Genomic DNA, 14999 nt, shown 5'->3' with positions numbered 1-14999 from the left:
TGACACACAAAGCCTTGCAGCACGACCCTGACACTGGATACAAGATGAATACTAAACATGGCATGAAAGCTGTGTGCATGGACGCTGTGGGGTTCCTGTCCAGCTGCTTTCTTCTAGTTCTGCAAATACATATAGAGTGAGAGCTATGTGGTGCTGCTTTCCATGTAAGCACAGAAAGAAAGCAAGCCTTTCTCTGTGTACTTTTACATTCATTTGTTTATAACATCAGGGAAGGAAGGGAGACTAGAAGGTATCTTGCCAGCAGTTCAGGCATTAGGATAGCCTTTTAAACAGAAAAATCAAGCTATTTCTAGGTTTAAATGAAGCACCAGGTGAAGCCACTCACCCTTCCTGAAGCAACCTCTCCCAGGAGAGATGCTTTCCAAAGGTTGATCCTTCACATTTGGTGGTGCAAAGTTAACAGTTTCCACCCTCTGTAGCTGCAAATACTGCAGGCCATGTGCTGTTTTTCATATAAACACAGCCCATGATGAAATCAGGAAGGTAAAAGAGAAGGGAAAAATGTGAATAAGCATATTTAGAGCATTGATCTGGGCTTCATGCCCTGCCTGAAACACAAGAGACACCCCTCTCCAGACCTCAGTGAAGGCTGAAGACACACACATAATCAAAAGGAGTGATAAACAGAGGATTTAGGGCTGGATCTGAAGAAGTATGGCAAGTTTTACTGAAATGGTATTTACGGCACCTGAATTAACCTTTGCAGTTAATACAGTTCCTATTAGAGCAGGACAGTCTCTCAAGTAAGTTACCCAGTATAACCCACCTGTATCCAAGTTACCTTCGGTGTTAAATCACTTTAAAAACATGGGTCAAAGTTGTTTCATAGCTTTACTCTCTCAGTAATGTGCAACATGAACATAATAGTGTTATTAAGAAGTCAAAAATAACTTAACACAATAGCTATATAAGATTCTCCAACGGTCAAACTTTCAGCAATTACTTTTTGTTAAGTTCAGAAAAATTAGCATATTTGTTAATCAAATTAATTTAAAAAGTAGCTTTTCAAAATAAAAGCAATGCTTTAAATAAATACAGTCTTTTTTATAACCATAAAACACTTAGTCATGTTAAAGGTAACACAAATACTACACTCGGGCACAGTACTTAAAACGGCTGAAATGAATGTTGTGAGCGTACATGAGCAGGACACTGGGAAGGATGAGGATGCATTGCTTTATGACATCCTCTGTCTCCTTTCTGTAGTGGCACAAAGAGGCATCCAACCTTAGAATGACCCTCAACATACAACATGTCAGGATATTTGTAGCTGCTGCACAAAAATGTTGGTACCCTGTTTTTTCCCCCAAGCTATTTCTCTTCACTACATCTGCAGCAGTCCTGCAGCCTTGCTCCGAATTTCTAGCGCAAAATAAACCCAAATCCTACTTGTTTCATCCAAGTGACTTCAGTGCCTTCAGCAGAAAGCAGCAAGCAAGGTCTGACCTCTCGCACCTCTGTCAGTAAAGCTCACAGTTTGTGAAAACTATAAAATCTTCTTTCCAATACTGGCACCACTGGGTGTTTCAGGTCAGCTTGAAGCTCGCCTTCAGAGTTCATGATCACCGAAGGACATTCGCAGCTCTCCTCGTAACTACGGGGCTGCCTAGCTATGCTCATTAACGCACGAGTTAATGCCTGCAGAGAAGGTTGTAGCTGTCTTGAAGATCTACAAGGTAGCAATGATTTACTGGAATGAAATAAATCAGCTAGTTCTTACATTAGTGTGTGCTCTCTGGGTGTATCCTGCAGAGCAGCTTGCTAAACCTCAGTGAAATATACACCTCAGTTCTAAGCATAATATATCCAGCAACTCTGACCATTTAATATCTCATTTACTTTGTTTGAATCATTCACTAAAAATCACGTTCAGGGTCTGCAGCAAACCACTGGTTTTGCCCTCTCAAAAACAGCTGATGTTGACATTGGTTGCATTTGCTTGTTTGAACAGCCTAACAGTAATGTAACCTTTAATAAGTTCAATGATAAAAACTGGAGAGTAAAATAAAGCACAAAACTGATACAAGTACTCCCTATTTGTTTTGATCTTCAGAATGAACAAGTCTACTCAAAGATGACAAAGGAATAAACTAGCAAATGGCTAATGTGATGCATGAAAGGGCGTCTACAGGATTTGCATGTGCACACACATGCGCGCACTTGCATACAGACAGCTTGGCCTCATCAGAAATCTCACTACCAGAGTTTAACTTAGATAAATTAACTGCATTAAAATACTGATGCTGTGAGGATTTTAATACTATCGACACCCTGTAGAGGGCACTCCTGTGTGAAGTTTTAAATGCTTTAAAAAAATAGTTATTGAAATCTGTGACAAATGCAACAGCTCTGCCTCCCCTCACAGCCTCCCGTTCTCATCTCCCGTATCCTTCTCCTGTATTGCCTCCAGGCATCGCTTGGACTTGGCATCTGTGTGCCCGCTCCCAGCTTTGCTCAGTCCACACGACAGGCATGCCAGCTGGATTTGCTTCATGTTCTCCAGGGCTTCGTTCTTGGCATTCTTCAGGAGATCTCCTTGGCCCTAAGGATGCACAGAGAGACACGCAGGAGAGAGTCAGGGGTCACACACAATGCTCAGGACCGAAGGTGGCAATACTGCTCTTGTGTCTCTGCCCTGCTGTTGTCACGGGTCCTGTCTCAAATTCCCTCTTTCCACCAACAATTCCAGTCCCTTTCCAGGGAAGCTCCTTCTGCAGCCCAACATGTAGCTCACTGAGAAAGGCAGAAGCCTGCACAGTGGACAGGGTGAGCAGGACAAGGAGCCTGTGGGTGAAGGCATTTCCCCTTCCACGACCAGCAGTGAGGACCTGTCAGGGACAGGGCAGTGATGGCCCATGGAAGCCCCTGCTCCATCCTTGTGTCCTGGCATCAGATCCCACATGGCAATGGCTGTGTGTCCCAAGCCGAGGCCATAGGAGATTGCTACCTATACCTCATTGCACCCTAACTTGCCTTGGGCCCTCTTTTAGCAGAGGCAGGCCATGTTGCACACCTGTATGAAATGCAGCATCTTGTAGCATTAAAGCCAACTGAACTGGGTTTTTTGAGGACTTTTGAGCAGGCTAATGGGAGCGAGAGACTTTATGAGCAGAGGTCTGCTTCTGTATCTTCTCGGAGCACATAAAGGTGAGGTGACTGACAGGATGTAACTATCAGGAAAAACATGTTATATGGAATTTGTATTAAGGAGTTGGTGTTCAGAAATGCCAAAATGAATATTTATGCAATATTGATACCTCAAGTGCCACAAAGTGACAAGATTCTGGTACTAGAAGATATAAATAAGAGCCAGGAGATGCATCTGCTTATTAAAATTCAGTATCACTAAGAACTTGAGCTGCTCTTCTTCTAATATCACCCCAAGTACAGCTTGAAGTACATCACCCACTGCAGCTGGTTATATGCGTATCAAGAAGGAGTACCTCCACTGAGCCAAATGTCACATTTGCATCCCTGCAACCTAACCTGACCTCCTGCAAACCACAGACACTTCACAGGGTCTTGGGGGAGACAACAGGTACTACAGCAGGACCTGGGACACGCTGCAGGGGTGACTGATCACTGACCAGATGTGTTGTACAAGTCACAGCACAACACCTCCCAGCAGTGGTGGCATCTCTGCTCTCCCTTTCCCCAGAACTTGGAGGAAGGATGAGCACAGCTCCGGCTTCACCAGTGCCTGGCACTGGACTCGCACTGCCTGAGCCCCCACAAACAGTGTTCACAATGAAGAAACAATGGTGGCTTGCAAGTCCTGCTGCACTGGTAAACACCACGTGGGAAACCACGTCACCCAGGGATGGCAGCCCGCGCCTTAGAGCATGATTGCCTCACCTCCTGGTGACATGAATCTGTCCCTGCTGAACAATGCAAATCACTACCCAGATGCTACGAATCCAACCCAATGTGAGAATAACAAAAAGCACTGGGATTGCACGAGTGCCTCAGTGCTATTTGGTATGAAGCTCTTTTGAAGAGATTTGTATCTTGGCAGCATGAGAGCCATGGGAATACACAGACAAATAGCTTGGGATCCAGCAAGGAGACACGGTTTGAAAAAAAGGCAAAACAAGAATAATTTACACAGCATATATTGCACATAGCTGTGATCCTGCTTTTAAGATAGTGTGGTTGAGCTTATGACTAAAGGCAGGAATTCAAGAGTCCCATAGCTGCCCCAAGCATCCGGCGTGCTCCCGTATCCTTCACTGTCTGCAAATAGCAGAGGAATTGTGCCATTAGTGCTGTAGTGATAGGAACAACACACTGCAGCATAAGCAAAGAGATCCAACAGGAGTACCATGAATGAAGTGACAACGTTATCAGAAAGGTTGGTAGATACACAAATGAAGTTTCAGTTTGGCTTCAGGATGAAACAGACCTGGCTGCAGTGGGCTGCTACTTATTTCTTATCATGCACATGGGACTGAAGACAGCAAAGGCTGCACCAACAAGCAGACAAAATCAATGTGATGATGCTTTGCAGCCTTAACTTCTCTAAGTCAAACCCTAGCACCATGTACCCATGCAGAAGGACAGAAAAATCCCCTTGGCACACAAAGCAACTCAAAGCAGACATCCCTACAGCATCAAGAACAGCTAAGCCCAAAACCTGGGAGAGCCAGTGCAACAGAGAGGTAGAATGATGGCAGTGAAAGTCCAGAACCTTGAAGCACCTGGTCTCCACTTAGTTGTGGTGTATAGGGAAAAGCTTCTGCTCTGGCATGGCCACAGCTCACTATCTCACCCACACCATGCACAGATGATTTCCCATGCAGCAGCACAAGATGAATACAACTCCATGAGCCGATGCAAAAAGAGCTTCAGCTGAGGCTATGTCACTGACTTCATATCTCCTTGTCCTTCTCAGGGTGAGGGCAAAGCACGGGAATCTCTCTGAATAGCCCAGCAACTGTGTCTTTGCCTAGAGTACTCTCCAAGACACTCATTTAAGGGAAGCTACTGGGGATTTGATACATCCTCACTTGAAAGATAACAGCCTGAGTCTGCTCTGCCAAGATTTGTATCTGAAGTCCCCAGGAGCCAAGGGACTTCACACTCCCTGTGAGGGTGCTGAGCCACCCGCCCTCCCTTATGCATATTCTGATTTCACATTTAAGTAACCAGGCAATTCAAAGTACAGATTTCAGCTGCGGAAATGCACAACATGTCTTTGAGTTCCAAGAAGAAAAACACTCCTCCTGAGCACACTTCCAATATTTTGAAGATATCTTTATTTTACAGTGATCTAAAAACAGAAATGGACTTATCCAAACACTGCAGTTCCATTCATGTACAGACCAACTGATCTATGTCTTAGACGACTCGTGTTCTTTCTTTTCAAACAGCTGGTTCAAGGAACAACAATTATTTTGGATCATCTGTCACAAGAAAATTAAGGACAAACCAGCCCCCTCTGACAGAGCTGCCATACTTGTAGAGACCACAGGAAAAACAATCTGTGGGCATGCTCTGTTTGAAAAGCCATCTGTTTGCTTTGAAAAACTGGCTGTGAGCAGAATCCACTTAAGAAAAGCATCAGCAAAATTGTGTCAACACCTTAACAAACTAAATACTGGATCGAAGCTGGAGTAAACTCTGTAAGTATGATTGCCATGAAACAACCTTCACAAATCAGTCATTGTGATCGTCTCTGCGCACAGAACAATCCTCTTTGCCCTTACAAACAAAGCATCTCTCATTCAGACAAAGAGAAATCATGACAGTCCACTTCAGCATCTATCCATCTATCTCTCTTCTGCTATTGATATCATCAGCCTTTCTGAGAACAAATACTTGTGAGAAGGTTAAACTCAGCATTTGTCACTAAATTAAGGCAGAAGAGATGAATCAAGTGTTCTACGTGAAAAACTGATCAAGGAACCTGTTTTTATTTGGAGTTACGGAACATTTGTCGGGTTTCATACACCTAGCTACAACTAACCATGGAGCCTCAGCACAAATTAACATTACAGTACAAAAAATGCAGCTTGTCAGGCAACTGTAAGATTATATGTCTTTACCTTGACAGGTTAATACTGCTTAGAAAGCAGGGATAATCTGACATGGCTTTAAATATTGCACAATTTCAGTGACAAGCCATGAAAGAACTGCACAAGCAGTTCTAGACAGGCTCTGGCAATGGCCACAGGTGGGATGAATTCTGTATGTTATTTTATTAATTTGGTTTCTCTGTCAAATCAAACTCCTAAGTTTCTAAGGAGCCAAGATGACAGCTCATTATTTCCAACAACAACCCAGACTCTGACGCTGGTGAAAAGGGAAGAGAAGGTGGGTTAGGTAAGTGGCACCATTTTGTGCTCAACTCCATGGTATTATCTTTTCGTACACATTGCATGTGTATTTCTACGTAAATATAAATATATGGGCATAGGAACGTACATTAATAATTACTATTTCTATTCCTGTGCTTTCTAGGGAACACCCTGTGACATGCAGGTCATGGCACACTGATCATTCTGGGCACCCATCAGTACTGGGACCCCAGCTAACACACAGGGAGGACCCGCAGTCCCCACATTGTAGGCAACTGCCTACACCAGCATTAAGGGGCTGCAGGAGGATGCTGAAAGGCCACCACTCAGCCTGTGCAGAAGTGAACTGAACTGGCAGGCTGCCCCACATAAGCACCTTCCTTTACTGCTGGTGAAGTAGAAAATCATGTGTTGTGCAATAGGGCTTCCCTGGCGATCAAAACTGGCTGTGTTTGCAGGGAGGCTGAAACAGTGGCTGCGAAGGCCATTTTGTAATCTGCTGCTTGCTAAAGCAGACGGTTACTTATCTCCTGGCAGACACATTCTCTGACAGCACATTATGGGAGCTTTCCTCTCCGCTCCTCGAGGGATGAATAAACAAACGATAAATAACAGAGGTCTTGCCGCCCGTACCATATCATGCTCATGATATTGCTGTTATTTTTTAACTTCTTCTCAAACAAACAACCTCTTGGATTCTTATTTAATCACAAAGAAAAACCTCCAGTGGCTGACAGTGTTTGGCTGAAAAAGCCAGACACGGCCAAATAAAACAACCACAAGTATTGTGTCATTCTGCATTTCAGAGGTAACATGGGTAAGGTAACGGCACTGACAGTCCGTGCCCCAGGACTTGGAAAGCAGAAATGATGGAGAGCTGCTGTGATATTGGGATACTCTGCGTGGAAGCTGCACTTACCACAAGGGGTGCATTTTTAAAGTGGCATAGTGGGATTTTAATTGTGTTTAATATTAATAAGGAGGCACACAATTAAATGATTGTACATGGATTTGAAAATGTGATCTTGAGGAGGAAATCATTAATGAAATGATTAGACTGCTATGTTAAACTTATTACAGAAAGCAGATATTTTTCCATGCCTCCTTCAAAGCTAAATGTGGGAACAATTGATATGAATTTGATTATGATACATCCACATTTCAGAACTGTGTACTCCAAAAATATGGACTATTTCTGTATCAACACAGACTTTAAAAACCCACCCTTTTCATTATTACTGCAGATGTCAAGAGCTTTGCTTTATTCTCTGTGATAGAGACCATAATGCACATGTCATCATGAAAAATTACTGTACAGAAAGACTATACACAAAGCATATAATCATTTCTTACTGGAAAATAAAGGATTGCAAAAACGAGTTACCCAGAGGAAAAGCAGGGGCCAAACGTTACTTGCCAGTTTATTTTAAACCCTTGCACAGCAGAAATTCACTTCCTGTCAGGAAAATAAAAAGGCCATGCATATATAAGATGGCACTTATAGGGCTACTGGGTATCATTTAAGGCCTGGGTTTTGGGGTAGCTTCCCACATATCCAATTCTGAACCACATGCAAAGACTTGTTTCTACCTGGCTGAAACCAGCAACAGCTTTGCCACCAAGTAATTTGGGCAATGCAACCAAGTCCTCACTGGAGCTTTAATCACCATGTTTCTCAGTAGTTGCTAGTAATGTTCAGACTTCAAACTGAGCATCTCATTTTGGTGTATCAGTGTGTTACTGACAGCCAGAGACCTTCCCTCCCATTTCCCAAAGCAGGGTCTAGCAAAAATTTGCAAGAAGGAAACACAGCTGAGAATCAATTATACCACATAGAGATGTATGAGAAATATCCACCCAGGGAAAGGCAGCCATCATTATGAAGTATGTCCAAAGCTGTGTGCAGCTTTAACACAAGGTTACATGATTAAAAACAAGATAAGCATGAGGTTTTAGATGCGTGTTAAAAGTGAATCAAAGGTTATGCCATAACAAGGTCAGAAGCTCTGGGGCTGATCTGCTCAATGCATCATTGCCAGCAGCTGGGACACCTAACAGAGCAAGGATGAGGAAAATAATAGAGAGGAGGAGGAAAATTCAAAGGAACAATTCCTGGTATTCTGTAACTAACCCAGATTACTCTTCATTTCATCTCTTCTCCATTTCTGTCATGAACGGATGCTGGCTTTCCCACCTGTCTCTGTTAAACAAGGGGCTGAGTGGGTTCAGGCAGCACTAGAACTCAAGCTCATTTCACCAGGAAAAGCACTGGGAGCACAGAACCAGACTTGGCTGCACCTTATTTCCCAGCTGCTTTACGACTTAGGCAGGAAAAATATCCTGTTTACACTTGATATGTGTACAAGTCTTGAAATGGAACCACCCCTTCAAGGACCACTGGGAGCCTTGAGGACACTCATCAACTTGCCTAGGTACAACAGCCCTCAAGTGGTATGTCCAGGTGAGCAGCCTCCTGGCAGCAAGCACCTAACTTAGGACAACTGGGTGAAGAGCTAAGGGGTAACCACCTCTGCAAATAATGGCTGTAATGTACAGTCTCTTTTCCACTGCAGTCACTTGCAAGAGCAAGAGAACAAGCCCAGCATTACTCCAGGTGGTTGGTAACATTTATATGGCTACTCCACAGCAACCCAGCCGGGGTTTCCTTGTACAAAAGCAGAAGGGGTTCTCAGCAGTTCAAGGGAAATCAGGCAGGAATCTGGATTACACCCACTCCACAGAACCCATTCAGTCCTGGCTTGCCCTGAGCACCCAGCAGGTTCCAGTGCATTATTCCAGTGCATTCCAGTGCATCCAGTCCTCTTTGAGGCACAGATCTCTGCAGCCATAGGAGTTGTCCAAATACCACAGTAAAGAGACACAGAAGAAATTAATAAATAATAATAAATAAATTATAAGAAATAGAATAAATAGCATTAAAGTAAGATTCGGAACGGCTCTAAGTTGTAACACAGATCAAATCCTAAGCTCTTTGGTTGCTCTAGTGCAATCATGACAATGGGCTAGACTACTCCTTTAACACACCCAGTGGTTTTGTGACTGCTGACGGATACCCAGGAGCCTGATGCCAAAACTGTAGCTATGGTATGTTAAGAACAATATTGCCCCATGCAAAGCCCAAAGCTTTAAACTCATTACATCTGCCCTTTGGGTCTCACCCCAAAAGTCTGCTTTGTAGAGAATGATTAAAAAGAGATCTATACTGGTGTTCCATGTTAGCCTGGTTAGTTTTCTAAGAGGCTAGTGACAGTTGCACAGCCAAGAAGTCAATCCCAAAACATAAGCAGTGATGTAAGTGGTTGGGAAGACAGAACACCAGCCCTCTGCCAGTATGGCACTCCACTGAAAAACACCCATGGTATGTTTTGCCTTCTTTTCCAGCTGTTGGAAAGGTGCAGTTAAAATGTAAATAGCAGTGCTGGATACTGAGAGACTCCGCTCTGGGCAAGTCTCACCAGTGCCAGCCTGCCACTTGTGCATTCCCAAATCCTGCAACATATCCAAACACAGACCTCAAGGGCAGCCTGGGAGGTGGAAATGAACAAACACTTCCATCATACAAGAAGAACCTCAAAAAGGTCATGCAATTAGCAAAGAAGCAAAGACTTAGAAAAACTTCTGATTCTGGCTGCTGGCCTTGCCAGTGCAAGTACATTGCTGCCTTTGCAGCCATGGCAGTTTCAGAAAGAGGGTCTATATTTGTCATTCTCTTACAGGATTTCCCTAATGAAGTAAAGGCAAAGTCATACACGGCCAGCTTACTCTCTGAAACCCAGTCAAATGCCCTTCCAAACACTACTGGCCCTAGACCAAAGCCTGAGAAGGAATTAACATCAAGCATTTGCTTGAATACCTAAGTGGCAAAAGCACTCATGTTGTAACGTTCCCTACCGATCTTTAAACAGAGCTCTCCACTGAAATCCATGGGCTCTTGTGAATCAATTGCGCTGTATGGCTGCTAATCTGTTCCTTCAAGCAGGCATTTTATGTATGAAGAGAGTGGGCTTTTATTTTCATTTTTAAGAAGTGCCTCTTGCTTCTCTCTCATCTGGATGTTTAAATCAAATTACCTTATATCAGGCTGTCAAAAGGAATGACTGTGAACATCGATTGTCTGTAACTGTGTTGCAGCAGGAATTCGCTTTCAGAAATAATGGCATTAATTTGATGTTAGCCATGTGCTGAGCAGTTCAGCTGCTTGTGTGTGTCTCTCAGGCACTACACCTCGCAGTTTGCAAGCACAGCCACAAATGTACAGACAGACTCTTGCTGTCAACCCCTCCACACTAGGAGCCAGCCTTTATTTCTAGTGATAACTTTGAAATCAAAGGGTTGGCTGGGAGCCCAGGAGTGCACAATCAATATGAAGAAAACTCTGTATCACTGGAGAGATTGGGGCACTATTTATTTTTGATACACAGCCATGAGATGGAAGTTAAAGCTGTATGCCCAGGTACTCATTTCCTAGTCCTCCTTTGCTCACAAAACCCAGTTCCCCACAAGGACCACCTGGTAAGACCAGTGAAGTCCAGAGAGCCCCAGAAAAACAAAACAAGGGGAAGAAAAATGAGGCAGAAAACACACAATTTTCTTGCATTTCATTTTTCCAAGTGAAAGGCCCAGCTGCAGGAAAAGTGATGTTCTGCAGCTAACAAAACACTGTGCAAAGCAAGCCCTGAGCAGAACACTTGTCTGGGAATAGCTGGCACCTCCCCATCTCCCCACTTCCCAGTGCCCTTTGCACTGACTCACAGCTGCCCAGCTAACGTCAAAATCATGTCCTTCATCACAAGTGTTGACAGCAAAATGCCCCTTAAGTTCACCAGAAATGGGGAAGGGTTTATAGATGATTCCTGAGCTGATTCTGGTTTGACTGAAGCCAACAGGCACCTGTGCTGGTTTGGTGTTATTTGGTGGGAAGGGAGTGCTAGAGTTGATGCAGCACAAACACTCATGGCTCTCCTCAGACTGCTGCTTAGGACAACAGCTAAAAATAATGCCTGCAGCTCTGCTTAATGCTGAGATAATCTAATTAGGATGAAATGAAATTACACTCGTCAGAGCACTACGTTTCTGGACAGGTAACAGAGCATACTCATGCAGCACTTGTTTCTGCCTACAGCTCCTTGTGCTGTCCTTGCCTCTGAGTAACCATCTGGCACAGACACTAATATATCTTAGCAACTCTATGGTTTGCAAATCCTTCTGCTGCAGTGGCTCTGGCAAACATCACCAGCTGACAGGGATGCAGGCATTTGCAGAAAACCCTGAGTTCCCCATGCGTACTCCCCAAGAAGAGGAGACGACACTCCTCTGGTTTGGCTGCTCTCCTTAGCAAGGTGCTAAGGGCAGTCAGTTTCCAACCTGTTCATGAGCAACACATACCAGAAAGAACTTTATGCTAAAGCAGAAAGCTTTAAGATGAGACCAAAACCTCCAAATCTCATGAAAGGTAAGTGAAGAAAGAACAAAATGACACAAACTGCTGCATAACTGCCAGGAGGGAACAGGCTTTTAGAAGATCCCTAAGCAAACGCTTACCCACCTCATCTCTGTTGGCTGGGACATTCCCTGTCCAGGGACCTGCAGTCAAAGGTGTGTTTGCTAGCAAGACTGGACAGTGAGTTGAGTAAAAGCAGAGCTAAGCCACCTTCTCTGCTCGCATTCCCCCAGGCAGAGGTCAGAGGGTCCTGTAGGCACAGCAGCCATGGACCCCACATGCTAACAGGGCCTTGGGAGAATTCCTCCCTTGCCTTCCCTGTGCAGATGAGAAGCCAAGTACAACCAGGAGCAGGTATGGTTACTGCCGTAAGCAGCACACTGACCCAGCAGACAGAGAGCTACCAAAGCAAAGCAACTGGGAGCAGAGGAGAAAATTGGGAGGGGTCAGAAACAGGATGTGAGAACTCTCCATGAAGGATGGGAATGGAGACACAAAGCAAACAGAGTGAACCAAGCACAAAAGTAGGTGCAGGATGGAGACCTGAATGTAATATTCATTTATACATTCACTGCCCCAAAATGTCAATGAGGGAAACAGAACGAGCATAATTTCCAGCTCATTGTGATGCCATGCCACAGATAGTAAGAGGCCTTTCGGCAAAATTGAACTCAAGCCTGATAGAGGGCTGTAGTAATACCTCCACAGTTACTGGTGAGTGTTGGAAAGGATGCAAAGCTATGAATGTATCTTTCTATTCTGTTCTCTCATGTTCACAGCCTGACACAAGCAAGGCCATCTTTTTCCTTTTGTGATATGAAAATAAACAGTAGCTGCCACAAGCAACAGAATTGCTGCTTTTGATTCCACATTCCTCCCCAAACACATCCTACCTGTACCTGGGGAAATGACCCATAGGAAAGGGTCCTGTGCTTCCCTCAGGGTTCATTACCTTGCACTTGATTTCAGATGACCCAGGTAAAAGAAGAATATAGCTGTCAAGGATACAATATAGTTTCCCATTCTGTTGCTCATACCTACAAGCACTTGGACCTCAAATTTCCCTACCTCCTGTGCAAACCTTTGGGAACACCTGCCACATTTAGGGCTTCTAGGATCTACCAGGGTTGCTGAGGAAGAATAAGTGCAAAGGAAATGCTTGGTCTCACTGAGCATATGCAACTTTTGCTTAATGCCGTTTGTGGCTTTTGACTAACTGTCCAAGCCCTCTCTGCGGATCCATATTGCCAATAATCCTACATATTAACACTGAAGTCTTTACTCCACAACCCTCTCCTGCTGGTGGCCCGAGACTACAAAAATGAATCAATAGCACCATTGAGTTAAATAGTGTTTTACTTTAACCACAGCCCTTGGAATACGTAAGCAGTGAGCACTTTCTCTTTTCAGTGTCAGAAGGCAGCAATGGAAGCTGGGCTGGCACAATGAAACAGGGAATGTCACGCCACCAAATTGCTGCCTGATGGATTCAGAGATCAGCTCTCCTGACTTCTGTACTCACACAAGTGCAGAAGTCATCAAAGGTCATGGCTAGCAATGGTGGTATGGACATCCCGACACACGGAGAGAGAATTCCTACCTATGCTCAGGAGAAGAAGGGGAAGGACTTGGCACTCATAAAGTGATATGCCCCAAGCTTCGGAAAACTCAGTTATAAAGTCTGTTACTGGATTTGACTGGGGCCAGGGAAAACCCAAACACCATTTTCAGCAACGGCAGAGGAGAAAGTTTCAATGGAGCAAGCGGCAGCTTTCATCACCTCCTGAGCTCCCTCAGGGAGTTAGCTTAAATTAGACACCCGTTTCCCCACAGGGAGTGAGGTTTCATAGATGCTGGCACATAATTCACAGAACAAAAGGGACAGTCAAATTCCATCATTTATAAGCGCTGGGAAACTATATGTGATCCACTGACAGCAGCTGTAACGAGCTCAAAATATACCACAAAGGTAATTTTTAGAAGATGTTAATCCTCTTGGCACACACCAAAGCTGACATTCAAACACAACCATTTCAGACTAGCACCAGTTTACAGATCCCAGAGAACAGCACAATTCAGACTGAACAATAAGCAAACAGAGGATTAAAAACAATGTACAAGCAATTCTCCCTTAACGTTTCCACTATGCACTAATCGGTATCCTGGTCTATTCCTGATACTCAACAGCTCTACACAAATCCAGAAAACTATGCCTGTGGAGGGAGGCTTCAGGCAGAAACTCCCCTTGCTCTCTCCTGCCGCTGACCACCTAGAAATGCAGCCCTTCACTCAGACACACGCTCCTTCACACAATAGCAATGCGCACGCAGGCTGCGAAAGGAGAAGCTCCCAGTGGCACAAAGACCTGTGTCTGAATGAACTGGGGAATATAACAGTGTAGGAACACGGCTGCTTTGGGTACAACTCCTCCCAAAAGCTGTGGCTTACCCTGACTCGGGCAGGGAGCTGAGCTGACACACGGAGCTTCACATTTGGAGGAAAACAAAGGGAGTTTTCTCCACCGTATTTCGTTAGCCCTGAAGGAATCACAGCTCCACCAGATATTTACCAGGATACAGGACATTGATTCACAACTGCACTATTCAACAGTTTAAAACAGGAGGAAGACAAAACACCCTGGCAGGAGCCATCAGTGTCATCTCTACATGGGTCGGAAGCAGCAGCATGTACTAGCTGGGGAGGGATGAGATGAGCACAGCAAAAGCAAATTCTAGGTTGTAAAGCGAATTTGTTAAATAATGGAGATTAAAATACAACTGAAATGATTTAAAAATGTAATGTATTTTCAATAATAAATAACCATGCAACTGAATCTCTCTGCTTATGTATTATTTAAGGGACAATCCTCCAAGCTGCATAAAGAGATAACTGGAGTTTTCTAAGCCATAGTTGGTCCCTGAGTCCAAAAAAAACACATCCATTTTGTGTGTCTCAGCACATGAGAAATACCACACTGTTCAACTGACCACCCTGGAACAACATCAACAGTGAGCACAAGGGAGCAAAGGAAAACACCAACGAGCTCTCCAGTGTCGTGTGTAATGATCTGTGTGATGCTGTCAACCTGGGAAGGAAAAGGTCTCCCCAAACCTCTCACTAGTGGCAGACATTGGGGCTGGAGCGCTGCCTGGGGCACAAGCCCAGTGCCACCCCGTAAGCTTGGAAAGGAATGGCTCCCAGCCCTCTGGCACACTGCCTTG

General features: G+C 44.4%; 1 protein-coding gene across 1 annotated transcript in view; it reads right to left on the bottom strand.

Annotated features, from left to right (window-relative positions):
* Nucleotides 1-836: 836 nt before the first annotated feature.
* Nucleotides 837-14999, bottom strand: part of PLCL1 (phospholipase C like 1 (inactive)) — a 205506-nt gene continuing 191343 nt past the window's right edge. The window contains exon 6 of the mRNA XM_034065433.1: nucleotides 837-2563. Coding sequence (XP_033921324.1) covers nucleotides 2381-2563 — 183 coding nt within the window. The 3' untranslated portion in view covers nucleotides 837-2380. The remainder of the gene's footprint in view (nucleotides 2564-14999) is intronic.

This window comes from Melopsittacus undulatus, chromosome 8, assembly GCF_012275295.1.
Source record: "Melopsittacus undulatus isolate bMelUnd1 chromosome 8, bMelUnd1.mat.Z, whole genome shotgun sequence".
NCBI lineage: Eukaryota > Metazoa > Chordata > Aves > Psittaciformes > Psittaculidae > Melopsittacus > Melopsittacus undulatus.
Note: the sequence above shows the minus strand (reverse complement) of the source record. Positions and strands in the feature narration are given on the sequence as shown.